This window comes from Electrophorus electricus, chromosome 4 (assembly GCF_041902795.1).
Source record: "Electrophorus electricus isolate QZ-2024a chromosome 4, ASM4190279v1, whole genome shotgun sequence".
NCBI classification, from domain to species: Eukaryota; Metazoa; Chordata; class Actinopteri; order Gymnotiformes; family Gymnotidae; genus Electrophorus; species Electrophorus electricus.
In genome coordinates, this window is record NC_137500.1 from 10,178,883 (window position 1) to 10,206,808 (window position 27,926).

The following is a 27,926-nucleotide window of genomic DNA, read 5'->3' on the forward strand; positions in this document are numbered from 1 at the left end:
TTGTAACATATCTCTCATTAAACTTTACTAGACTCACATGAGTAAGGCTGTTTTACAATAATTTAGGCTATTTTCCTGTCTGAATTACAGTGTTAAATAGATTTTGAGCAGTTTAACTAGATTAGGTTTTTATCTATCTATCTATCTATCTATCTATCTATCTATCTATCTATATTATAGCCCAGTTTAGTTAGTGCTTTAATTAATTTTGATTGCCAGAGGGATCCTCATCCGAGTGCACGAACATCACGTTGCGCATACTGAGCGGCTGAAGTGTCCATGTCGCGCTTTTCCATATGCCCGATGAATCCTGAATCCTCTGCATCTGTGAATCCAGGTCCTGATTTTTCACGGACCAATACCTACTACAAACCTTATCAACGCCGCACGCCGACTTCGCACTCTGCAATGTTTGTACAGGAGGTATACTGCTATCGTAGAAGCGATTATCCATATATTTTGTATTAGTTTAATGTTCGGCTCTCCCGTTCAGTTTCTTTTAATAATTCTTTCGCTTGTGGTCGTGGGTGGCTTCCAGTCTCCAGTGGCAACTGACTTCTTGCCTTCTCCAGCCCCCTCCAGCTAAGTTCAAGAAAACAACCGGACCCCCTCGCCTAGTGCGCTAAATGTGTCTCCCAGGGGAGCTTCAGACCTTGCTGGGTTTGTGCGGTTATCAACATTTTACTATGAGATTCGTTCACAAGATCTGACAGTTGAACCTGTAAACTAAGGCACGCGGTGGATTTTCTCGAGATTTTTTTTTTTTTTTTTACTTCGTAAAGTGATGGCAGAGCGGCACGCGCGGTTGCTCCTGTTTCTTTCGATTCTTACCCCGCAATGTAAGTTCGCCTTCTCTCTGCCTCCGTCTGTGAGTTCATAGTAACCCCTCACTTCACACCATGATCTAGGTTATGAAGTGCTAAATTAATTCCAGTCGTTTGACTGCAATTTACCCGCCACGATCTCGCTAGCTATGTTGCGAAATAACGTTTGCATTCAGGAATGCCGCAACGGTCCCGGCAACCCCAGGCTGACACTTAATGCATGTTAATATTTAACAGTTTATTTTCAGTGCCTTTTTATTTAATTACCATTTCTCACTTATGTTGGTCGGTGCAAGCCATCGGTCCTTCGAAATTCCTTAGTGACAAATCATCACTTTGAAAGAAAAAGACCGGACGACACTACTTTACTTCATTCGTCAAAGCATTGTTTAGATGAGCTGCATTGAAAATCGATACGCTAATATTATTTGCAAGGAAAGGTGCAAAAAACTCAGTTAATGCCTGACTCATGAAAGGTTCTTAAGAGAAGTGGTGATCGGTTGGCTTTGAAGTGCAAACACATCAAAGAGTAGGCTGTGGGTTAATTAATGGACGTGATTGGGATGCTGGGAAATCGATATTCAGTTTGTCTCTTTGATCCTGACCTCTGAATTCCTCATGAGAGCATGTTATGAGCATGTGCATTTTTTTTTCGAAATTGGATAGGTTAGTGGTATGATTGAGTAAGGACTGCTCTTTAAAAAGCAATGCTTTTATGGAAGGGAGGCAAGTGTGTGTGTGTGTGTATATATATATATTGTCGTTTTGTGCATGTGCCAAGTTTGGAAGTATCCTACCAACTGAAGCTTCAACTCAGGTTCACTAATTGAGGTTTTGGCTATGTATATTTTGTTGTCCCAAGCAGGTGTAAAACTGACCAGTAAGTGGCGACTGTTGGTGAATAAATTGCTATCACTTCCTAAAGTAACTGAAATTTCTGTTGCTTGATGTCAAGTCTTTTAAATATATGACACAGAAGGGGATGGGATGCATTTTTACACCTACATCTGTTGGCATGTCAGCCATTGGGCCTTAACATTCTTTGTTGTCTGTTAGCTTGTTCCTAATATAATTTTTTGAACATTTGCATTGTTTACTGAAGTTAACACAGAATGTCCTGGAATATTAAATGGTAAATACTTTGATTATCTGCACTCATGACTAGCCACTGTTTCATGCCAGCTGTGAAATTACATGGCTAAATAGTGCATGCTTACTTGCATGTGACTGGAGTTTAGTAAGAATTACCCATTTTGTGTTCTTAGAGTCAAGACTGATTTTGTTAAATACCAAAGCAAACTAAAAGGGTGGGAGGGCAATAAAACAAAGCAAACATTTTGATTTGCAAAAATTAAACCGCCTGTCTGCTGTCGTGCATCTCAGAATGGCAGGATCTGCACTCTTTGTCATTAGACTGTCTTGGCATAATTGCTTGTGGCAGAGCAGGTAATGAGTAGAAATGAAGACATCTGTAGCGCCATCTCACGCTAGAGCTCTGTGGGAGTGGAGGGGGCTTGGATCTTGAAAGCAAGCTTAATTCTCATCAGTGTCAGTGAAGATGATTGACTGGCATTTTACCGCAACCTTTTAGCTCCTTCTTGCTGCTGGCAGGATATCACTGCAGCAATCTCATTCACTGAAACTAAGGGGAAATAGTGTGGTGTTTGCACACACGCACAGTGTATGCTCCTTTGAATGATTGTGGTCTGGTTGCCTGCAGCTGGCCTGGAGTGCATGCATGCATGCGTGCACACACCCATGCACCAGCACGTTCTATCTGCATGCTTTTGTCTACGTGTGAATGGCAGCAGGCAGCGGGGTGTGCAGGCTGCTCACAGCTGTTGCTCTGCTTCGTATGATGATGCTTTGTTAACTCTGCATGTGGAACGCAGTTTCTCCTAATCCCATCATTTACACAGAGACATGGATTGATCAGTCTGACTAATTAAACCCATGTGTAGAGATACACACAGCCAGTGATGAGTATTCATTAAAGCACTCATTTGGGACTTGGTTTGGGCATGGGGCTATTTGTTGTAAGTGTCACTCATTTAGTAGGGCCAATTTCTTCACATTTCACTTTAGTGGAAAGGAATTGGGCATGTACAGACTGTACCTTGTTTGCAATGGTCCACAAATATCTTCAAATGGTCTATCAACATTTGAAATTCTAATATGGTGTGAGAGTCCATTTCTAGTGTCACTGACTTACTACTTTATGTAGTAAGGAGTACTGAGATCATAGAAACAAAGACCCAGGACTTTCTTTGTGTCTTTACTGGTTATGATCATGATGGTGCATACTTGTGCTTTTTTGCCCATGCCTGCTTAATTGGATGAGCATCCTCAAATTGGTATTGGCTAAGCATTGTAGATGTCACGCGCTATGGTGGTAGAACACACAGAAACACTGTGGCTTGGACTGTAAGAGCTTGGAGACCAGTACGTTTGTGGCTGGGAGAAAGCTGTAAAATTCCATTCTGAGTTGGGGCATGTGCTGCTGTTTGTAGTTTGTAGTGGCCTGGCTTGTTTTGCTCTGTGAATGCATCATTGACGCTGCAGCTATTAGGTGTGTGGCTTTGGCTGGTTGGTGGGTCGCAGCCTCCTCAGACATGGGGCCTCTCCCAGGGGCCATTTCCACTCTAGGTTCCTTTTCCAAGTGGAAAACCTAGCTGCATATTAGTGCTTGTTAAACACCTCTGTTGACTTTTGGAGCTTGTCTGTGAGGACATTGGGCGGGGGGGACACTTAAAGGCTAAAGCTTTACTTTAACTTTGTCAGCACAGCTTTTGGTGACAGCTACCTGACGTGGGTGCATTCAGAATGAAAGAGGGTGATAGAATTTGTTGAAGGCCTTGGGGGTCATTTCATGTGCCAAACCTGGCTGCCTTTTTGCTAGCACAGAATCACCTAGAACTTGGAATGTGTGTTATTTTTCTCCTTATTATTGGTCACTGGAATCGTGGCACAATATCTATCTATCTATCTATCTATCTATCTATCTATCTATCTATCTATCTATCTATCTATCTATCTATCTATCTATCTATCTATCTATTTATTTATTTTCTGTTGTGGTGATAAGTAATTTTATATTTGGAATCTGAAAACATTTTACATTTAATTAGCTCACCCTTTAGTTTACATCCTATTCTTGTGCTTATCCGTGCTAAGTCCTTTATTTATGGACAAGACAAGGTTCTTGCACACCTTGTTCAGCAACTGTTAACATTCCATTTAAAATCCTCTCATGGGTTGTATGGAAAATTTTAAATGATATGGCTCTCCTTAAGGAATGAGTAATTGGGTAAATTCAATTTTGCTGTATCTTCCTCTGCTCCTCCCATCCACAGTCCTGCCATCAGACTCCATTCTCATTCTCTGCCATAGCCCTTCCAAACTCTTTCAGGCATGCTCTGTAGAACATAGCTGTCGCTTGCTCTAGCAATGTGAGGACTGCTTGCACAATAAGAGTAAGAATGTGGATGAGGCCTGAGTGGTGGAGTCTGTCTTTGAAAACTGTAAAGATCAGGCATGGCGTACAGCATGATCGTATGGATATTAAAATGTATGTTAAGTGCCCAATTTCTCAAAATAACCATGAAATGTATTAAGAGGTTACTCGAGAGACTGGTTTCCTAGACCAAGATCTAGATAAAAAAGGCTTTCTGTGGGACATCACCAATGACACTGCAGCTGCCCAAAACTAGTCTTAACCCATGTCCATCCAGGACGCTGAGCCCCAGTCTTTATTCTGCCCAGTAACTCTTATGCACTCAAATACTATTTGAAGACCCACTGGAATTTAAATACCATTCAAAGTAAATGCAGTTGTCTGACATTTAGCTGTGTTCATAAAGGACCAGATCCAGACTGGGCGTAGGTGTAGACTAAAATGGATTATTGGTGAATCACAATTCATATTTTAATTTGGTCCAAGACTAGGCTTAAACAGTGCTTGGCTAGATTAATGTTTTCAGGTTTGTATGATTTGTTGTGCCAATGCCTTTATATGGGGAGCCTGAACAACTATATGTGGTTTTATTTTTTAATTTTTTAAAATGTTTACTATTGTAAAATGAAACATTAGGACTTGGCATCAAAAATAAGTCATGCAGCTGTTATTAATATATTCTATATTTTTCTCTTAAATTTGTTTAATGAGCTCAAAAGCAGTCTCTCATCTTGGTCTGTGTTGCAGGTTGCTGATTGACACAGCTGTGTTAATTGTTACTTCTTTTTGCTAAATCTCCAGTCCTGCTGATTATAAAAGCAGAATGTTGAAGTGCAGAGGAAAGCCCATTAATTCAGGCTGGCCTGTCGAAGACATTCAGTGGGAAGCCTTGCATCTCCTCTGTTCGCTGTAGCCACGATGAAGGATCCTTTCACCTTATGTAAGCGATGCGTCTGAGCGTATGGCTAAGCCTGCATTCCTGCTCACGCTGTGCACAGTGGCCATAAAAAGCACCCTGCCATGGAGGTGCCTTGTGAATGATAAGCCAGCCTCTCTTTCTCATTAGTTTTATGGAGTATCAGCTCTGTATGTACAGGGCAGGGACCAGCCTTCACTGCGGAGGTATGGGAGAGCAGGGAGACTTCCCTAAAACATGCTGGACAAGGTCCAGCATAACTGTCTGATGAGAAGAATTGCAGTCTGTGTGCTCAATCAGTTCTACTTTGGATCACTGTGAACACGACGGCCCAGCAGCACAAGCAGTGTTGGATCGCATGTTTCACTCTCCGTTTACAAGCCCCAGGACTGGAGGAGACTGGTACTGAAGGATGACATGGCCAGTAATGATCACCTCTTTCACCTTCTGTTGCTTAAAACACATCACTGGCCAATTTAGTTCTCAGAGCTGCTGTTCAGGGCAGGCTGAAGCAGCTGTGTCATCCTGGATTAAATTAACAATGAAGCTCATTTGAACTTTTCACAACTGGACTATCCTCCTTTTAAAAGACTGATAGGAAGGCATTTCATGGTCTTTTTTTTGCCTTTATGCATTGACAGGAAGCCAATTAAGTTCATCCTTAAGTAGTGCCACATGATAAATATTTTCCCGGTTTAATGGGTGCCAGAACACATTCAGCATTGCTGTTTTTGTGGGGTCGTTTTCCATCACAATAATATAGCTGTTGCTAATTAGACATGAGTTAAGGCGGGGATTTATTCACTGCCTGTGGTATGACAGCAGGACACATTCCTTAACTCCACACACAAGCCACAGCTCAAGGGAGGCAGTTTAACCCCTAGCCTGAACAAAATGCCTTTTTTATGTGTGTATGCATACTTGGGTACTGTTCTGCATTTTCTGGATGAATATATGTATGTGATGACCAAGAGGTTGTTTGCTAGTTACACGCTTGCTGCCCCTCTCTCTCTCGCTCTCATTGACACACGGCACTGTTGCCCACTTTAATAACTTGTGCAGTAGCACTCAGGAGTGGCAGTGCCAGTGGTATATCTCCGCACTCACCTGTGGAAGTGGCTTTGTGTTCACTAAGAAGCACTCTAACCTTCTGAAGCGTGTTCTCTCTCACTCACTCACTCACACACACACACACACACACACACACACACACACACACACACACACACACACACACACACACCTTCAAACAAGGCCAGGGTGAGTGACGTTCAAGTGTCTCCAATGTGTTATATGAGTAAGAGAAGTTCTCAGTGGCAAGCCACCCAGAAAGCAATGCTCTCTAATTAATGGAAGCAGGATGTGTAGCACACTTATACAGCAGCCATGGTTGTGATGAACATGATGGGTGTCCAAAGATGTCTCAAAGTGTGCATGTCTGTGTGTCGTGCTTCATATGCCATTACTTTTACATAGTTCAGATTTACATTCGCTCTTAGTGATGTACCTGTTGGCAGATGTAATTGGACATGCTTCAGTGATCCCTATATAAGTAAGCCTGGGTTGAAGTGACGACAGCCTGTGTTGTATAGATGGGGCATCTGGTCCACAAACTTCTGTCTTAAGCTTGACTTTGACTACGATGGTTTATATTTTGAGTGGCTGTGGACTGTGTTCATAAAGCGTTCTGAGGGGAAACCATTGTGTGTTATACAGGCAGCAGTTAGGAATCGCTGGCTGTCTGCCTGAGCTCCCTGTGGAAACCTGGCCTGGATGGGCCGTGTGCGAGTGTGTCTCACACAGACTGGGCGGGTTGGTAAGGGAGCAGAGCTTTTGACCATTGACTGCTTGTTCAGTGGAGGTCTGTGCAGAACGTTGGCTGAAGCTGAATCTGCAGTATTCAGTTGTTCCCACTTGTGATGACCGATACAGTATCCCTGACTGGACATGAGTGGTGTTTGAAGCGAATGGCACTTGGGATTCAACCTGCTTTCCTGCACAAGGCAATGTCTGCCTTTTGAGATGATGTTTTATGATGTATAAGGACACCTATCACTATGGGATTCAGTGGCTTTTTAAAAAACATTATCGTTACAAACTTTTGAATGACCTTTTTGTACTTGGAATATGCCTTGGTCTCCCAATGGGACGTTGTTTAGGTTGTTAGCCACCCCGTAATTCCTTCACTCGTCACAGTGTGCTGTGTCATCACATTCAGCCTGCCTGTAAAATACTGTCTAATGAAAAAGCTGTGCAGGTGATTTAATGACTCTTTATGTCTCCCAAATGGCCTCCAGTGAGTCTCTGTCTCCCTCCTCTTGCTATTTGTGCCATGATTAACAGCTAAATTGTTTATATATAGGATGGCGCTAAACTGTAAAGGATCATTGGCTATGACCAATTTGGTTAGTCATTTAGGGGCTTTAGGACTCGTTTTTTGGTCTGTGGTGCCTCATTGGTCCAGAGACATGGGGTGCAATTTTAAGCAAAGCACCTGAGGCACTCCGCTGACACCTGCTGTTACTGGATCTGCTGCTGCCGCTGTTAAAGCTTGGGCTTGCTTCTGGGGTCTGCTAGAGCAGCATATGCCTTAAAGCATTCATAGGAACTAGGGCAGCACTAGAAACTGTGTATTACAAATTCCAGTTAAGGATGTGATTTATCACAGTCTGGATTATTTATTGAGTAGTATGCATGTTTCATCCCAGTATTTCTGTGTGTCCAAATTAGAAGCATTCATACATCCTGACCAATTTTGTCACTATTTTCTACCAGGAAAACAGCTCTCAGTTGCAGTGCCAGTTTATTCAAGAGCAACAACACACCTCCATTTCTAGAATTAATTTTAATTTCTGTTTTCTTTCATTCTCACTATATCACCACCTTGTTGGTATATGCATGTTCACACTCTTCCTCATAAACTTTATTTTCAAAGCTTCTCATAGTTAAATACGCCAGGAACACTTGACGAAACATATTGTCGAGACCTACTCCCTTCCGTTCAGTGTTTCGGTCCATATGGAAGGGACTAAGACAAATTCCTTTTACCATGGAAACCATGAAGCAGATGCCAGCTGATTTAACAGAGATGTCTCTAACTCTCTCCTGGATGAAGCAGCAGATCTGTGGACGACGCTTTTATTTTGTTCTATCCCCCCCGCCCTTGAGAGTGAGCGCGGCGCTGCTTTTAAGCCGCCTGCCTGTAACAGACGCCTGCGGCGCAGAGATAAAGGGGCGGCGGCTGCCGCCCGAGAGGAGCGGACTGGTGCTGTAATGGAAAGGGCAGGGGCAGGCAGGTGAGGAAGAGGACAAGGGAGTGAGGCACAGCCAGGAGGCGAGATCCGAGATCCGAGATCCAAGATCCAAGCTATGGGGGGGGCTACTGTTTAGCGTTCATGCCTTTTTGTTTCTGTACAAGCATTTCCTCCTTCGGTGGTTGGAGCAGACTGATGCCCTGCCGAGCGTCGGCTTTGGCCGCGAGCCATGTTCAGACAGGAGCCTTCACGCCACCGGTCTTCAGGACCCCGGCGGATAACTGCGGCACGGTTCACCAGGCCGTGATGCTGCTTCTTGGAACTGAGGCTTCCCTGCACAGGAAGACCCCATTAGATCCGTCTCCATACCCCTTTCGCCTCTTTTAATAATAGAGTCTGCCCTCCCCCCCCAGGCTCTCTTCCTAAAACGCTCTGAAGGTAGTCTGACCCCTCCCCCGACGCCCGCCACGAGAACACTGCTTCTTTCGAGGGGGACTCTGTTCACTCTTTCGCTGTCAGATAGTGCTGCTTCCCTTTTGGTTTTCTGCCTGGCTACTTTTGATTTTTTTCTTTGGCTATCTTTGCTGGGTGTTCTAATGCATATATGAAAAGTGCCTTGAATGGGAAACAGGGTCCAGTAGCTAAAAATTATCAAAACTATGGTGCAATTAACAGCCTGTAGTGGTGTACCTGTATTGAATAGATATTCACAACTGACCCAATTCTAGTTCCTTAGGGACAGACCCCAGCACTAGAACCCACTGAATCTGCTGAGGCTAATGAGGGTGGTCAGGTATATGAGCTCTCAGGGGACAAAGCCCTTTCAGGCTGTTCCAAGTGCAGCTTTCCTCGTCCAAATTCTAATCTCAGCCATTATAAGATGAAGCACGATACAGATTTGAGTTCAGTGTAAAAAGGGCAACTCCCAACAACAGTAGAACTAATGTTCTGTCCTCTAATCAGTAGGTACTGTAACATGACTGTGTATTATTAGGCTCTCCCTAAGGGTTAGTATGTGCTTTGAGTCCTGCCTACAAGTTCTTTTGGTTTTAAAGCTTTTTTTTATTAAAGATAAACAGGGTAATAATATTCAGAGTCAGGTGCAAAGCATTTTAAGCATTGTTTACAGCATGAGATGATGTTGCCATGCTGGATTTTAAATCTGTAGATCTTAATTCTGAGCATGCCAGCGGCATCCATTGTAAGGGATGAGGCTCTTTCTGTTATTGAAGGACTTGGGAGCCTTCCCGAAATAGGCTGCATTGCTGGTGCAGCTGCAGGTTTTCATCATTGTCCTCTCCTGACAGTGAGGGACGGGAGATTCATCCTGCCGCTGCTTCTGTCCATGATTTGTTTAGTGTCTTGTCACCTTATCTCTGACTGCCATTCCCTGCATCTTCATACCTGAACATACTGTCCTCCCCCCTTCTCTCTCTCTCTCTCTCGTTCACTGTGTGTGTGAGATGCAGGTGTGTTTCTCTTACAACATTTGAGTATCAAGGTGTAAAAAATAAAAAGCATGTATTTATTCATAGGTCTATCTTGGTACTAGACATATTTTGCCTGAGGGTTTGTGACCATTTTAATCAGATTCTAGTCTTATTAATAATTGGCTCTTTTTAACTACCACAAGGACATAGCCATCCATGTACAATGTGAATGGTTTTTCCTCTTCAGGTCAGAATATATGCATCTTAAAAATATCTGTAGATTGGGTATATGCATACTTTCACCAAGTCCCCTGCCACTGTCTAGGGGTGCTGAAATCCATCCAGTGGAATCGGAGCACTGTCCTGAAAATTCCTTCACAGCCCGTTTGTCTCATGAAGTGCGTACTTGATGCACAGCTTCTCCATGTCTGCCTCTCTCCCCAAGGGTTTTGCTGCACGGTCCTCAGATCAGTACGGCCCATCGGACAGCTGTAGAGAGAAACGCTTGGATGGCCGTGGCTACGAAGTACAGGCCTAGAGTTAGTGTTGCTCGCAGGATGGAAGTCTTACCCCCCCTCTCCCGGCTTTGACATTTTTTGCCCGCTTTCTTCTTCCCCTTCTCCTGGGCTGGTTTGTGCTCAAGTGAGAGCAGGAAGAGGGCTGGACGATGTGGACAAGGCTTTGCGTGGCGAAAGGCCAAGTACGTCCGGCCCGTCGGCCACGGTTGGTGGCTGGAGAGCACGCGCGGCACAGCTTGGGTCAGCACCGGGGCAGGTGCGGCTTGACGGTCAACTGTAGCCAGAGCTAAAGGTCTTCTGGCGTTCCTAATGGAGGCTCGTTCCCATCAGGACCCGACACGCTGCTTTGATAAGTCAGCTGGCCGGCACTGATGTGACGGCGTGCGGTTCGGATGCTGATGGCGCACGCAACGCTTCAAAGTGTTTCCTGCGCACGTCAGCTCAGGGGGGAGCACAGCTGCCTACTCGCACAAACTCCTACGGGGCTGCGCTTCAGTCTGCATGGACTGGGCACCAGTGTGTGCCTAGCTGCACAACGTGAAAATGGGCACATGATTCGGAGCTGCGATACCTGGCAAATCTCCACTCTTACTTTCCTGCTCCTTGCTGGTTTTTCCCCCCCAGTCATTTATTTTATTTGATTAAATATTTTAGGGTGGGTATCCCATACTATGAAGATGGTGGGCGGGAAAGAAGCAGTGCTCGTAGATCTTAACCCTCGCCTGCCCAATGCCGATCACTGGGCTCTGCGCTTATCTGTCGATGAACTCTGGGAGGGGGGGGGGAAATGGAACATGCTTCAGCAGGACCAAGAGAAGCGCTCGTGTGACGACCACGCCAAGAAGGCAATCCGATGCCAAATCTCTATCGCAGGCCAGAGTCCTGGAATGCTGTGGTCAGCTCACTGAGCTCCAGCTCAGATTAACCGTCCCTTCATTCCAGTGAAGTGAAACCACTATGAGAGTGGAATCCCAAACGTCCAGGCACAGGAAAAACCACACGCTGGGCTCGCACCAACAGATGAATATTTGAAGCTGCATGAGGAGTGTTCTCATTTAGGCAGTACACTTCTTGACACTGATATTCTGACAGATGCAATTAATGAAATGTGAATGAGGGCTATGCACTTTTGCAGAGCTGTACTGACCGTCACCTTTACTTTTCACACACAATTCTGGTTGAATTCTGGGAAAGGCGTTGGGTTCACTGTTGCTTGTGTTGCTCTATCCAATTTTATGTTCTTTCTTGCAAGCAGATGAACCCTAGTTCCCATGGGAAATGAGGAATTAATGTGATGTAGTCCAGGTGAGACGGAAAGTATTGGTGTGCATTAGAGTCCAGGAGAGAAGGCCTGCCCAAGGCCCTCACTTTTATTCTGCCCATTAAATGGAGATGTTCTGATGAGAAACAGCTGATGCAGTGGGTCTAGAGGCCTCCATGGAGCAGTATCTTGACAGGTCAAAATATTGTTCTAATGGCAGATGCACAGATATGACCCTGATAAGTCACTAACTTCATTTTCCTGCAGGCTCTGGGAGCAGGAGTGATATCAGTGAAGTGAGTTTTGGTCTAATATTTATTTTTGCTAAGTTCTGTGCTGGCTGGGCATTTGGTGCAGCTCCTTTTTGGTGTGTCTGTTGACTCTTATTTTTTGCTCTGGTCTTTATTCAATGTGCCCAACGAAATGAGGACATTCATTAGTACAATTTTGAGGCACTTCAATTTTGTCTTTCCCACAGGGTTGCTCAATTTTCTGGCTCCCCTTTACTAATGAACCAGAGCTGCTGTAGTGTGGACATTGATGCTGATCTGAGAACAGTTTCCTAGCTGCTCTTACATATATTAAAGCTGGAAAGAGTGTGAATGAAGCCGCATGTCTAACCTGCCTATTCTGTTACTCTAGATGTGCAGTGCGGATTTCATTGGTTCCAGTGATGCACATGTAGAAGCTTAACTCTCAACTCCTCCTTGTCTGTACGCACAGTCTTTTAGCCCCGGGTTACCATGGCGATGGCCTTAATGGCAGAGAGTTCAAACCTAACGGCCATTAACACTCTATTCTCCATTAATTAATGGCCCTGCCTCAGACAGGGCTCAGAAAATGTTCTTACTGTCACGCTGTGTCCAAAAATAGCCCTTTCATCTGGGCTTATCGTAGTGTTATCTGTTTCCCTCGTGTTAATGCCCTGATGAGTATGAGCACTTTTGCTTTTTGGACTGATTGAGTTACCATAGGCATGATTCTTTTCAGTGTGCTTCAATTACCAGAGGAGCCATGAGGGTGGTCTGGTGTTCCAGCAAGCACTGTAAACGCAAACGGGCCGCTTTGTTTATTGGTGAGAGCAGGCACTCCTGACAGGTGAGGCCATTCACTTGTTGCACAAGTGGTGCTAGGATCCCACACCACGTCATGCTGTTCAGAAAGCGTCCGGCCAACTGGGCTGGTTTTAACATTTTTGCCCCTCTAGCTTCCTACACAGGGGTGGGGCCATAGCCTTTATGTACCTGGGTGAGCCTCGTCTTTTACTGTGAGCACCGTGGTGCATGCCCAGCCACGGACTTTCCGAGAAGGCTTTTGTGCTTCCCACCAGTTGTATCCCATCATGTTTTGCTTTTCACTCTGCATTCCATCCATCCCATTAGTGACAAGTCCAGTTTGGAGCACTGCACATTAGTTGTTTTGAAGGATTGCTCCAGACTGAACGGAATGGCGGCACTGGAGCGTCTGACATAGGCAGATGATGGAAAAAAGTTCCCCGGCCCAGTTGTAGAGCGAACATACGTTGGGGGCAGTGGCATGGCACGTGCAGGGCAGAGCATAAATCTCACTGGAGCCTCACAAGCTTTAGCCCTCTGCTCCTGATGGATGTAGCACTCATATGTTCTAGAAGTGAGTAAAGGAATGGCACACTCCTGTTTGGCTGTGCACTTTGGAAAACTGGGGTCACCTTGTTTTACCCTCTATATTAATTGTTAGAGCATCCTGCAGAGTGCGTGATGGGCATAAGTGGGGAAAATATTAATATTTGTACCTTATCCCCGTTGTGTGTGTGTGTGTGTGTGTGTGTGTACGTTCTCTGCTCCTTATAGCATACAAGCAGTCTAATGCTCCCTGTGAGCGTGTGGGTGTTTACACATTGCGAATAAAACCCATAGCCCAACAACTGCTGTGTCTGTCTGAACGGAGTGAAGGATCCTCTGCTGTCCCTTTATTTGCACCAGTTTCATTTTCCTTTGCTGGCCTTCTGTCACAGCTAGAGGCAGCTTCCCCATAAGAGGTTTTCCAGAATCAGACGTCTTTGTCAGGGCCGTGGAAGAAAGGCGTGCCACCATCCAGTTAATTTGATTATTAATGAAATCCCCTGAGTGCTATGATACCACTGTTGCGCTGCCACGGCGACAGCCCGCCTTTAAACCTGTTTGCATTGTAACGGCATGCTAATTCCCGTCCCCTCCCCCTCTCCTCTTCGGGAGGACCGGAGTCATTTCGTGTCTACTTTCGTGTCAATCTCCTACGTTGCACGATGTTTTAAAACCGTTGCCCACACACTTCCTTTTCATCCTCACGTGAGAGGCTGGCACAGATTAGAAAAACCATAGCAGTTAGTGTCACCCGCCCCCCCTGGGCCACCATGACCCCTAGCTGTGCGTGTGTGAATATACGCATGCCATTCTTGCCATGCACACTGTGTCTCTGGCCTTTGTCTGAACTGTGCTGCATGGCAGTTTGATATTTTCTCCAGTAATGCTGTCCTCTTCCTGGCCACTGGAAGCAGAGGCATGGCTCCAGCACTGCGTTGACCGCCTCTCGGTCCTGCTCCATATGCTAGCAAAAAGTGATTTGTTGCCCATTCTGGGAATTGTCTCAGTGCTATGGCGCAGGTTGTGATTTCACGTGGTAAATGTTCAGTAGTCTGTCTCTCTGAGTCAACATGATGTAATTTCTTGCAGAGCAGCCTCATGTACACCTTCACTTGAAAGATTTATGGAGCTCCCACTCCTTTCCTTACTTGTTTATCACCCCCTTTTCTCTCTTGTTCTCCCACTTGCTCTCTCACTCGCTCTCACACACACACACACACACACACACACACACACACACACACACACACACACACACCCTACCGTCACCGTCCCGGGCTTGCAGGGCTCCATAAATATCCTCGAATCCACTGAAGCTGCTGACACCGTGTACAGGGGTGCTGATGAATTCTTTACTCCGGCGAGCTGCTCTTGACGTGGACTCTGGCCTCACCTTGGTGCCTGCTCCCCTGCAGAGCCTCTCCCCCAGCCAGGCCACGCCAGGCCTCCTCCACCAGCACACGCCTCAGCTGCTTCCCACAGCAGGAGTGCAGAGGCCCTCGGTGGGAGAAGCCCACTGCTCTGTTGCCTGAGCCCCTGCACACGGCTCGTGAATAATGGAGTTGTTTACTGTGGGGTGAGGTTTGTTTGCGGAGAGCCTTGCAGTGCAGAGCCTGTATGAGAGTGTAGCAGGGCTGCCGTCCTGGTGGGTAGGAGGGAAGAGGCACTCAAAGGGGCTTTGGGACCTGGACGTGAGCCTCTCGCTCTCCTCGCAAGGAGGGAAATAAAACATCAATACTGCATTTCATGAATATACAGGCCGATAGATTTTAGGAGGTACAGGTGTTTTATGAATAACAACTTTGTATTCTATGTAAAAATGTTTATTTACAACTAATACAATGTCTTAATTTATGTTCTCAGGTATCAGACAGCTCATTTAAAAGGAATATCATTGTCTCATGGCCTTGAGTATGAGTGGAGGGAGACTCTTGGTGTAAAAGGCGCCTTGAAGTGCTTTCATACTAATTCTTCAGACATGAAAGCTCCAGGTTGGTGCGAGGCCGTACCATGGAATAGATGGGTAAACCAGAGAAGTCAGTAGGTAGCACATCATTGAGGGGAGCGCCAGTGTTCCGGTTGAGAGTTCGGCTTGGTCCAGTGCCCGTAGCCCAGGTGTGCAGTGGAGATCATTAATAATCATTTTGCCCGCTCATTTTTGCCATCGTTCCCGCTCATCCCCTTCTTGGCAAGTGTCCTGCTCTTGCGGCTGCACGGTGGAGCTGGCATCCCACTCCCCGTCACACTCCGCAGGGTTGAAGACTTCAGCAGTGGCAGTAGCGACGAGCCAGCTCCACCCGATATAATCAGCAAAAAACCTAGAAATAGCGAGGCATGCGACCAGCATGAGCATCTGAGATCAGGCCTGTCTGAGCTTAAGGACACCTTTTCCCCAGTTTCCGAGTGACATTTTGGAGTGTGTATGATGACGATGTGGTGGTGATCACTCGTTTAGCTGTATTTGAACTGCTGCAGCAAGCATGGTGCGCATGGAGTTAAAAATCCAGCACTCTTCAATCTGTCTATCTCCAGCTCATCTTTGCAGCCTGTCCCAGTGCGCTGCAGTGTCGGCTTCAGTCAGCTAGAGTCTGCCACCGTTGCAGAATTGATTTGGACTAGTAAATCAGATTCTGGCATGACCCCATTCCTCATTAAAAGGCAGGTATGTCTGATCACACGCGGACCGGTGGTAGATCATGCCCGAAAGACCCCGTTCCTATTGGCTGAGCTGGTAGGTGAGACGATTTTCTGGACTGAGCTCTATCAGACTCTTAAAGTATGGAAAGCAATGGTAGGGGATATTGTTGGGTAAACTCAACAATATGCAGGGCCATAATCCTGTACCGATAACCACCTTCTCTGCTATAACACACTTAATTCCACTCCTCAAGCCTTCAGTGAACAGCAGCGGGTATATCAAAGCAAGGAGAACCTTACCACAGGAACAGCAGGAATTGTTTTCCATGTTCCATGCACTTTGCTGGGTCACTTAAGACAGCACTGATGCAAACAGATCACAGGGCTTGGATCAGCATTCAAGGACATCAGCTACTGACTCCTAAGTACACGGCCTATAAGCCTCTACAGGCCTGTGCGCTGCAATGACCCCAGGAGCCGCTGTAGTGGTAGCTGGCATGCTGCACTGATGTTTAGCGCTGATCACCACGGAGAGTCTGGGTTGCTTCCGTTGGGATTTCGGCGACGGGAGCACACCCGTTGCGACCCCCGGGCATCTGTGCTTGGGCAATTGCTGACGAATGGCTTCCTGTATTCTCTTGCTGCAGTTTGTCTCGGAAAGGAGTGCACACCCAGAGTGCAACTTGGTGCGGTAGTATAGGTGAGTGCCTGACAGTAAGTCATGTACTGACACGTGCGCACAAATGTATTTACGCACACACACACACACACACCCACCTACGTACACAGACATGAATGAACTCCTGCATTTGCACGCTAACAGATGCCATGCCGGCAGGCTGGTGTGTATTCTGGTGGTGTCCTTGTCAGCTGTGAAGCACCTGCTGTTAGCCTGCTCTTGTCACACGCACACACACACACGCGCGCGCACACACACACACGCGCACGCATGCTCATACTCTTGTGTTCCTGTTTCAGCTGTTCTAGTCAGTCCCTGTGACAGGCCCGCTCACTTGCAGAGACAGAATGCAGAATGTCAGTATCGTTTAAATTCCTAGCAGATCCTCTTCTGAGCTGCACTTGCTGAGGCGCACTTCAGAATGCTGCTTAAACACTCCATGCTGACCTGAACTTGCTTGCTTGTCTGCTCTCTTCTGTGACAGCCTGTCCAAAATATTATTTTGATCTTTGACTCTATGAAAAAATAGTCTCATAGACGCCCTTTGAAATCTCTTGCATGCCGTTACCAGCGTCTCTACAAATGACACTTCTCTCTGTAAGGAGAGTGAGGACACAAAATGTAACTTCAAAATGGAAAAGTACTTTGCCCTTTCTATTCCCATCTGATAGAGTTCTGCCTGTAATTACTCTAAAATGTTTCACTTTTGAAAAAGCTTAATGGATAACAAAGGCTTTTTTATTATTTAGTACTTAAAAACAACCTACAAGCATATAGAGTCCTTCAGAATTCCACTCCCACCTCTCAAACATCTGCAGTTGTGGTGTTTTTTTGTTTTTGTTTTCTGATTTATTTTATTCTTTTATCAACATCATATCAAAGTTTCGAGTCCCGACTGAGAGGTTAACATGGGAATAGAACCATGGACCCGGCTGTGGTTTCCCACATTGAGTAAGGTGGACACGTTCCTGTGGTGTTGACCCAAAACACCCTGGGGGGTGAACACATTCTCACTGGCTACGCTGGAGCTGGCAGTATCCCGCAGGCCCTAATGGCGGTCTGAGGGAGAAGGTCAGCCCTGCTGAGTGACGCGCTGAAGCAGAGTTCATGGCTGAATCATCATTTGTGGATTTGAAGCTCCATCCCGTGGGGTGCTGTTTGTTTCTTGGAAGAAAATGCCACGCCCAAATAATCTCCTACCAGTGTTACGTTTGAAGTTTGAAATGGGTTGAATTTAGTTGTTAATGAAATTTTTGTACTGTTTGGTTAGCGGGGTGTTAAGAGGCCTCCAACAATATTGATCCTTCTGCAATTCTGATTCATCTGGTCGGTGAATCTAATCCGTACTCCACCCTGGAGTAAGGAGTAAATTGAGGCTTCACGTGGGGGTGTGAAGTGGTGTGCGGGTGTGCGCATGCGAACACACACACACGTGCACCTGTACTGAATAAATGTGGTGGAGCTTCGTAAGGGAGCTGTGAGCGTCCCATCGTAAATCAGTGTCTGTATTCTCTGCAGGAGCCATCAAATGCAGGCTAAGGAAAGCAGCGCAGCACGCACGGATGTGCCCCCTCCTGTCATCATTCAGCTCTCTGCCTATCGTCACGCCACTCTCTCTCCCGCACAGCTGATGGGAGGAACCTCTCACATAGGCTCAGGATGCCCGGCATTGAATTGCCTTCCCAGACGGAGCGAATTAGAAAGCATTCCAGGTCCTGTTGAGCGGGCGAATGCGCACGCGTGCATATTAACGCGCGCGAACTCCCTCCCAATTTTGTACCTGTGTATGCTGCTTCTCTCTCGTTGTCACGTTCTAGTTGCACCTCGAAGGAGTCGTTCAACACTTGTGTTCTACTTGACGCAATCATGCACTCTCTCGTTAGGAAACGCATCCACATTTTTATTGGATTTTTTAACATTTATTTACTCCCGCTTAAGTCAAACTGAGATTAAAATCTCTCTTACAAATGAGTGCTGGAAGGCAGAACACAATCTTGCAACAATTAAAAGAACATGAGAAAAGAAAGAAGACTCACCTGTCTGTTAATAATGAACAAACGCAGAGACCTTTGGCTGAGGTTAAGATACCAGTTAAAGAGATTAATAGCTCCCTGTTTGAATGAGAAACGGGCAGAAACATTTAACGATGTTGAAGGTCTATAAGTGAAAGCTGCCTTATCAAATTCAGACTATACTATTGGAATGTGAAATTAAATAAAAATCAGAAGATAAATTCTAAGAATGGAAGTCATATTTATTAATTAAATTCTGCATCTAAATATAATTAGTTGGGTTGTAACCCCAATTAACACATTTGTGGTGAATGTTGGACTAAAGTCAGGCCCTACTGGTCCTTGCTGGGGTGTGAAGGAATGGCGCTTAATTTTTCATAGTGAGGTGCTTTCACACAGATTGCATTCCATTCATTATATTACATACATCATTAAGAAACAGCCTTAGGCAAGATATTCATGTTGGAATCATGTATGATGCTACATGGTAGTTTTCCTGCAGTAGAGGCCAGTCTCAGACACCATCGGACAAGCAGGAGTGATCCATCACTCTTCCACAAAGTAATCCCTCATTCTCATGCGATCTCTGACCATCAAAGATATCATTTTTTTTTCTTCCTCTGTATATTAAAACCTCTCTGACTTTTTTTTATTTTTATTTTTTATAAAAAGTCTCTCTCTGTCCCTGGCCCACACACATTTCTTTGCTGTCCCAAACAGCCCACCCAGTTGGAAAAGCAGGCCCACCATGTGCTTCTGCACCCAGAGGCTGTCAGTCATCAGGGACTCCTCCTGTGTGCAGGTGCTGTGGGGGGATGGGGCGGCTCTGAGCTCCTGCTCCTGGATTGTCAGAGCCTGCCCTCCAACCCAGGCCACCTCATCTATCTCTGGTGACTTGCCATACCTACCCAGGGCGATGAACACACGCCCCCCTCTCCTGGAGCACTACAATTGGTTGCACAGAGTGCCCGTTGCCATTAGAAAGATTGCTGTGGCAATGGTGGATTGTTGTGGTTCCTGGCTATGGTGATTTGGCGGCCCTCGCCTGGCTCCTCTGAGCTGACCCATAGCTAAGGGCCAGTCTGCCCTCCAGGCGCGAGCGCCGACTGCAGGCCTTGCAACACTCTCCCAGCAAAGTGAGCTTCACGACAGCACACTTCCCAGATGCGTGCACTTACTTTCAAATTATCGACATTGGATTCTTGAGGGGAAAAGAAGAATTTGCAATGTGTGAGGATGTGTGCAAAAATTCAGTTTTAAACGTTTGTCTACCTGGGTGTTTGTAGTCTGTGGCTCTTTCGTTCTGCTCTCTGTCTCCTGTCTTTCATGTGTCCATGTGCTGATTTAAAAGAGCTGGTATGGCAGTAATTGTGTGGGCTGTACTGTTCCACTGTAATTGAACTCTGATTGATGTTCTGCTCCTGCCACATCAGCCCTGTGTGTGCATGAGGAGTAACCCAGGGATTATGAAAGGAAAACTGTGTGAGCGAAAGAGTTGTCCATTCATGTTCCTTTCTGTATTTCCATCTGTATCTAAAGTTCCATGTACTTCATTCTCAGTTCATCCATGTTCTCCACACATTACAGAACATGATTTCACACTTGTAGAGATGCATCAGTGGAGCTGTTAAACTCTTGCACAGAACCAGCAAGAATAAAGTTCCCTCAAACTGCTAAAAGCGGAATGATGTCTGCTGGCCTGGTGCAGGTGCTAGCTGACCATATCTTCCACCACTCCATTTTACGGAGCCGTTTTACTCAGTAGAGCCCTCTTCCCTTATGGTGAAACTTTTTTTTTTTTTTTTTTTTTTTTTTTTTTTTTTTTTTTTTTTTTTAAATGCTTTCATGTTTACTTTGTTTGGGTGAGGAATGAGGGAGAAAATGGAAACCCAAACAGCCAATGCCCCCCCCCCCCACCCCCTACAAATCAGGCTTCAAAGGCTTGCCTTTGAACACCAACACAGTCCAGTAGATACAGTGAAACATTAAAGTGGTTTTGACTTAGAATACCTGCTTAGGTTTCTATACATGCGTATCAAAATATATATACATTATGTGTACAGAATCTGATCTGTATAGAAGCTTCACAAAATGCTGATTTATTTTTTTTTTTTCCATTGCTGAATGTAAATTAAGGGTTAGAGAGTTCTTTCAGTGGCTGGTATCAACTTTATAGGTTAAATTAAGTTAAAGACTTTCTTGCAAGTCTGTGTGAATCTGTCATAATTTGTCTAAATGAGAAATGTACTCAATTCCTGGGAACTTAACTAAATCCTAAATGTAGAGCTGCCAGTTTGATTGAGGCAGGGTTCCAAGGAAGGATTTGCTGTGTACCAGGTGGATGACGGTCTTAGGGGGTGGATTATCCGTATTGTCACCAGGACCGTCCTTCTTCACTAAGGCTGTCGTGAAGCAGAGGTCACTTTTGTGTGCTCCCCTTCCCTGAGGAAATACAAGGAGATTAATTGAATCCCAGCCCAGTATTCATCATCATTACCTTCCCTTTCCAGTTGCAGCTTTGCCTTTGTGTCCAAACAAGTGGAGAATTATTGCTAGAAAGGGCTGTTTTGCCCAGGTCTTCAGAGTCTGTGGCTCCTCCCACCCTCTACTTGCGGGGGCGAGCTAATGACATCTACAATCAATTTCTGCCTGGCTGTGGTCCCTGAGTGGAAGGCAGAGGTTTGTCTGCTCCAGCCTTTTTATTCTGTTGGTTTGGGGTCTGTGATTTTGTTTTAAATGTTTCTTGGGACACTGTTTGAGCAAAGTATAAAAGGGGGAAGGATTTAATATTAGGTTAGAAATGGACTGGAAGCACAGTAGGCTCTTGGTGGGCTTGTGTAGTGCGGGTCCGGTTCCACACACACACACACACACACACACAGAGTTGAAGGAAGTACTGATGGAAAACCTGATATTGAAAAGGATGAATATTTTTACTGAGGTATAGGAATGTGTCTGTGCCAGCAGAGGAAGATGCTCCTTAATCCTGATTTATATTTCATGGACTGGAACATTATTTATCTGCAAAATTTAAGAAACACTTGCACTTTGCTGTGCAAATTGCAGTGTTTTAGTTTTCTTGGTCTTGACCATCACTTCCACTATAGGTGCATGAGAAACAGGAGTTGGCTAGGAATCGTCAGGTTTCCCGCCTTTTAACTGCTGCTGCATGTGCCAGTACCACTGAAGCCTTCTCGGCCTTGTTTGATTAATGGAGAGAGTCTTTGTCCCATATCCACAGATACTCACTCTGTGAATGGCACAACTGTGAAAACCTGCTTGAAGTGACATCCCCCTCCTGCTGCGTGGCCTGCTGGTGAGAAAACAACTATCCATGGTAACCCACGAGGAACCTCTCCATGGTAACCCCTGAGGCCCAGGGGTTACCCCAGCAACCCCCAGACTGCTGTTGTCTCTTCCATCACTGTGAATGATGGCGGCGTAAAACGGCAGAAATCGGCCCTCTTCGCTGTGTCACGATCAATTACCTCACCTAGAGCAGCCCGACTGCTGTGGAAGCTCCGCGGCCGAGCCGTTGGCCTGTATAGCATGCCACCCTCCGCAATGCCGTAAAGCACGCCACATGAGAGATTAACCACTTCAGTCGCTGTTCGTTAGTGCTTGGTCTGTTTTGGAGCTTTGGGCTTCACTGCATGGTATTTTTATTTTTTAAATCTCCGCTCGAATCTGTTAATTCGCAGTGGGTGCTGGCGAGCACATCTGGAAGCTCGTTCTCCAGCCTAATAACAGCTGCTTCCACCCTCAGAGTTCGCAGGTCACCAGGGCCCAGTGTTGCATTTTAATAGCACAGTTCCACTGAGCATGGCCAGCCTGATGAAGATGGATCACATATGGCTGAGTCCCCTGTGAACCACCTTTAGCATTACTGGTGGAGTGGTGTGGTGGAATGGAGCAGATTTTACACATTTCCTGAGAAACTTGGGTATGTATGGAATGTGTAGTGTTTATTTTTTTTTGTGTGTGTGTAGCTCATGTCAAAATTTACATTTTGAGGTAACTTTCTCCTCTTAGTTTTCATGTGCTGTTTGTTAATTTGCATTGCACGTTTGTGTAATTATGACCATTGCATGCATCAGGTTAAGCTGTCTCCCACTTGCCCGAGGACACATTTTTAACCTGCTGATTTATAATTGGCCACCTGTATGCCCTGAAGCTGTGCTAGCTAGCGTAGGACTGAAGCCAACACTGGTCTCGCATGATTCAGCCAATAACCAAAACCTCAGGCATCTCTCCTCTTTCAGAATGGGCCTTTCATGATCATTAGAGGCTCTGCATTCTCGCTCTCTCTGGGCGTAGAAATGGGGAGGAAGTGGCCTGAACGCAGTTCCTGTAGGAATGTCTTCGTGCGGAACAGAAGCGAGTAATCCTTGAAAGGCAGCGAGGACAGCGATTGTTTCAGTGAAAGGAGGAGTGCGGACTGACTGGCTGCTGTGTACTTGAAGAAGGCAGGCGGGGGAGGGGGATACCTTTACACACACCCCCCCCCCCCCCTTGTTTATTTCATTTTCATTTCTTAGCAAAGTTTGCACACTTTATGTGTAAAACTTTAAATATGGATAACCGGACTAAGCTAATAATTCTAAAGCCTTATTTATTTTTCATTAAATATTTGCCTAAATTACCATGAGACCTTAGACAGCCCTACCACTTGTATTGGTTTTAATTAACCTATTGTTATATCAGTGATGTCTTATTTACTTGTTAAAAAATAAAAAATAACATGCCCATTTCCTTTCACTGTAGATATGACAATGACCTTGCTCATCATTATTGCATATTTTTAAATCAAATATTTAGACCCCACCTCCACCTCTAGTAATTTCCCCCCAAGCTATGAACTGCAGGCCTGGTATTATTCCATCTTCATTAGAATAACAGCATTAATGTTATTACAAGAGTATAATCGGAGGCTGCAGTCTCTGGGTTGGCTTGGGCGAAAATGAGCTTGGGGTGGCGTTTCTACTCTTTCTGCGTTCTTTTTCCCCCCCCCCTTCCCCCCCCCATTCCCCCTCTTCTTTTCCTTCTCCTGCTCCCCCCTACCCACTCCGTGAGGTTCAGCTCGCTGAAGCTGTTTGCAAAATGATAGGTTCCCCCCCCCCCCCCCCCCCCTCTCTGGAGCATGTGGGTTTAACAGCTTACGCTCGCCTCACCAACAGCTTCATTTTCTGGATGTTGTTTTTCTTTTCTGGGGTCAACAGTTCTACCCCAAGCATATCATCAGAAATGCCTCCGGACAGATCTTCTCATCTGTCTGTGGTTTGGGCCCAGGATCGTCTCCTGTTTCTTGGTCTTGTTATGAATGCTTTTATCTTGCTGCATTGCCATGTGGAGGGACCCTCTGTGGATGCCGTGAGCTTCCTCACACTTAGTAAGCTTACTAAGGGCTCGTATATCTCCAATCATTAAGTTAGCAACGTCTCAGTCTAGGAGATAACCAAGGCCTAATGATGAGGAGACTGACCTCCGCTTGTCCTGGTGGGTATGTAGGCCTCTGGCTGTATTCTGGGTTTACTTCACCAAACTCCAGCATATTCAGTAGTACATGATGAGCTTTTTGTCATTGTCAGTGCTATGAGAGCATTTGCTCCATGTAATAAAATTAAACCTTGTTTTGTCAAACATAAATTATGATATGGCTATTATTCTGTAGCCTGGATATATTAATGGATATTATTCTGTAGCCTTAGGCATTCATGTTTTATTACAAGGATTCCAATTTTGGTGGGCTTGGTTAGAAAAAGTTTCATTTAGCTAAACATTAATCCTTGACCAGTACGTGACACGACACAGGCCCTGTGCCAATTGTTGTTTGGTTGGGGGGGCAAGGCGTTCCATTTTCCTTTGTTCTATGGGACTGTTTTGGTGAGGTTTACAGGTAGTTCTCCATACCAGGATTATATGATTTATGAGAATGTGTAAAAAGAAGTTGCTTACAAATCCTGTATCTTCTGGATATTCTAGCAGAGAAATGGCACCTTACACCAATGTCTACACTTTTATCATATTCCATCAGTGTTCGCAGATTTAACGAACAGCATCTTCCCAAGGATGTGCTGTCCAAGAAAAATATTGTCATTTTGACCAATTAAAATACAATTCTGGTGTTTTTAACAAATGCTGAATTATTGCAGCCTTGGTTCTCTAAGAGTTAAAAGAAAGAAAGAAATGGCGCAGGCATTTTTCAGGCCATAATAAGATCAATTATGTTCATCAACGGGGTGGTGCAAAAACAATTACTGCAAAACGTTTTGTAATGGAACAAACAAGACTCTCTGTATTCTCATTACTGAGGAAATGACATGCTCCTTCTTGTTCACGCCAGACAGCGCACAAGCCACAGTAGCTCCACCTTCAGCTCTTGTCTTGACGAATAATTGGAGGAAAGTGCATTTTTAACTCTGCTGATCTGAACACATGCTCAAAAATATAACTAGTCATTATATCCGCTATACGTAGCAAGAGAACACTTCAAAGCTCTTCAGATTTTCTGCAGAACACAACAGAAGAATTAGTTTTTGGTTGAGTTTTCCTCTTAATGTGCATCATCAAAGGTCTGAGGGTAATGTGTGGAAGCAGTGCACACAGCTGCTCTGGGACCTGTTTAAGAGCTAGCCATTGGCCTGCGTCTGTGTGGGATCAGTTAAACGCTATCTTGCAGATTGATCTAGGCATGCAGGCTGGGGAGTTCCTGAACTAGAAATCTGTAGCTGAAACGGAGGGGGGAGATGAGCAGGTTCTAACATGCATCTCCGAAATCTATCAGAAATCAGCACACCTCATGTAAGGTACAAAACAAACAGTGCAGTGTGGACCACAGCAGAGATGCCTCTGCAGAGGATGTGTTCTAAATGAATTTCATTTTTGAAGAGATTTACTGTAGTGATTTTAAGTGTTCTTGACAAGTCTATGTATTTTTGAGAATATTTTGAGATTCAAACTTTAATCTTACATGTATGTGACTTGAGTTGTGCATTATAGTATGTGGATTTCGTTGGAAATAGTGGTAAACTTTTGTTACCATAAAAAGCAATGGCTGCATTTTGTGCAATGCTTTGTCAAACTCTCCCAAAACATATAATTATATGAAGCTTTCTATTTTACTGCTAAAGCAGTGTCCCTTCTTGGGTTTCTGAGAGTTAATTATGCAAAGCGACACACACGTTCCAATTATACCATTTCTCTTTCCATGGAAGAACGTAGGACAAGGACTGTTAGCTTAACAGCAGAGAATATGCGACCCTTGGCTTCACTATTTAGTGTAAAATGAGTGTAATTTGGCAATTTCAAAGAGTACTCCCACAGTTATGGGTAGTGCAGATGTGCTTTTGAGCCACGTGTTGGAGTGTGTTGTCTCATGCAATGTGCTTCCCTCTTTCTCGTTTCATCTGAAAGCAGTGTTGCAGCCCTTCTTGACATTTTTTATATTTGAGTGCTTTCTGAACTTCCATTGTCAGTCTTACTTTTGATCATTCTGTGTAGAAACACCCCCCCCCCCCCCGCCCCTCCAAGTCCGTGTCACACTGCCTTTGTCCCACTTTCATTCCTCGTGTGTGTGTGTGTGTGTGTGTGTGTGTGCGCGCGCGTCCTCAGGCTCGGCGGCAAGGGCCTTCACGCCGCTGCGCTTCAGTGTGGAGCCAACGGACACGCTGGCTGTGCGCGGCCTGCCCGCAGTGCTGAACTGCTCGGTGGCAGGTGGGGAGGCAGCAGTGGCGCGGGTGGAGTGGAGGAAGGACGGGACGTTTCTGAACCTGGCGGCCGACGAGCGCCGGCGTCTGCTACCCGGAGGCTCACTGTTCATCGGCGCCGTGGTGCACTCCAAGCACAACAGGCCCGACGAGGGCGTCTACCAGTGCACCGCCACCCTCGACAGCCTGGGCTCCATCAGCAGCCGGACGGCCCGTCTCACCGTGGCAGGTAATGGGGAGGGGCGGGGGTGGAGTCAAATGTAAGTGGGCTGTTTTTTGATGCTCAAAGAGAGGCTTGGCTGTTCCAGACCTCCTTCCTTGAGCCAGTCTCCTCGCTGGCCTTCACCCCTGGTGTGGGTAGGAGGAGAGGAGCGAAACGCAGTGCGACCCGGGACTCCAGACACGTCCCCCATGACGCTCCAGATGTGTCTCCCCTGCTCAGTCTGATGGAGGCAAGGAGGGAAGGGGGATAGCTCTTCAAAGTGGTGCATCTGATTCACTCTGCTTCCAATATGCTGCCACAGCTTGGCCTTTCATATTTGCTCTGATGTTCAAACAGACTACAGACAATGGTGGAGAGAGTTTCTCTGTCTGTCTCGCTCTCTGTCTCTGCCTGCCTGTCTCTTTTTGCTTCTTAAGTCAGGTCAGATGTTTCCCAGAAGTGCAAATAGATAGACAGACAGATGGATGGATGGATGGAGTTAATACAGTGATTTTGGTCATAAACAGACTCTGGAAATTTTTTCCTCAATATGAGTCACATAGAGTGAAGCTATGGTCTAAAAGGTAAACTTGTGCATTCTATGGCTGTGTTCTCCATACTGTAAAAGTCAACATCTTTCTTTTAGGAGCACACCTAGAACATTTATGGTTGGAAAAGCACTCCTAAGAGTTGTGCTAGAAAAGCTTTTACATTAGTTATTTTGGGGCAGGTATTTATGAATACTTCTGAATCAGGGAATTCTACATCAAGTCTAATGGGTGAGGGTATAAAGTACTGTCAAAACAAAGGGATATTGATACCTAAAATGCTGCCCTAAACTTTTAGAAACATTTTTCTTCGTTTCCATGGAACAGATCACTGCTTTCACTGCTGTTCACTCAGTAATGGAGCAGCCACGCTAAACATGATCTCCCCTCTCGTTCAGTCCGTCACATATATGCCCTTCTTCCCATGAGCGCGTAACGGGGTGTGAGGGAGCCACTCCAACCGCGCATTGACGCGCCGCAGAAGGGCAGCTGGGGGAACGTGAGCGGAACACGCACACAGTGATGCGTCTTTTAAAGGAGGAGATTTGAAGACCTGCTGATATTGTAATAGAAAATGGAGCCAGATTTGGTGGTATAGGGAGAGACTGTAAGAGGAAAGGCCTGATGGTGTCTGATGAAACAAGCCGAGCAACACTGCACATTATATGCGATGAAAAATGTCACTGTTTTGCCTAATGAGATTTTATAATGATGTATGTCATATTCTGAATGGAATCCCAGTTTGTGCGAGATCACAGCACTGTACAGTATGCAACACTGACATCACTCTTCTCTGCTTGCGTATTGACCAGTAAAGGTCTGGCTTATGCGACCATGCACACGCATGATGTATTACAGTGTCAAACGTCTGCCAGAAAAGTCAC

General features: G+C 45.5%; 1 protein-coding gene across 17 annotated transcripts in view; it reads left to right on the forward strand.

The window, feature by feature from the left end:
- The first annotated feature begins 368 nt into the window (after positions 1-368).
- neo1b (neogenin 1b) overlaps positions 369-27,926 on the forward strand; it is a 69,959-nt gene continuing 42,401 nt past the window's right edge. For all 17 annotated transcript variants that reach the window (XM_081712282.1, XM_081712278.1, XM_081712288.1 and 14 more), the window contains exons 1-2: positions 369-839; positions 26,198-26,521. In XM_081712282.1, the coding sequence (XP_081568408.1) occupies positions 785-839; positions 26,198-26,521 (379 nt within the window). In that variant the 5' untranslated portion in view covers positions 369-784. The remainder of the gene's footprint in view (positions 840-26,197; positions 26,522-27,926) is intronic.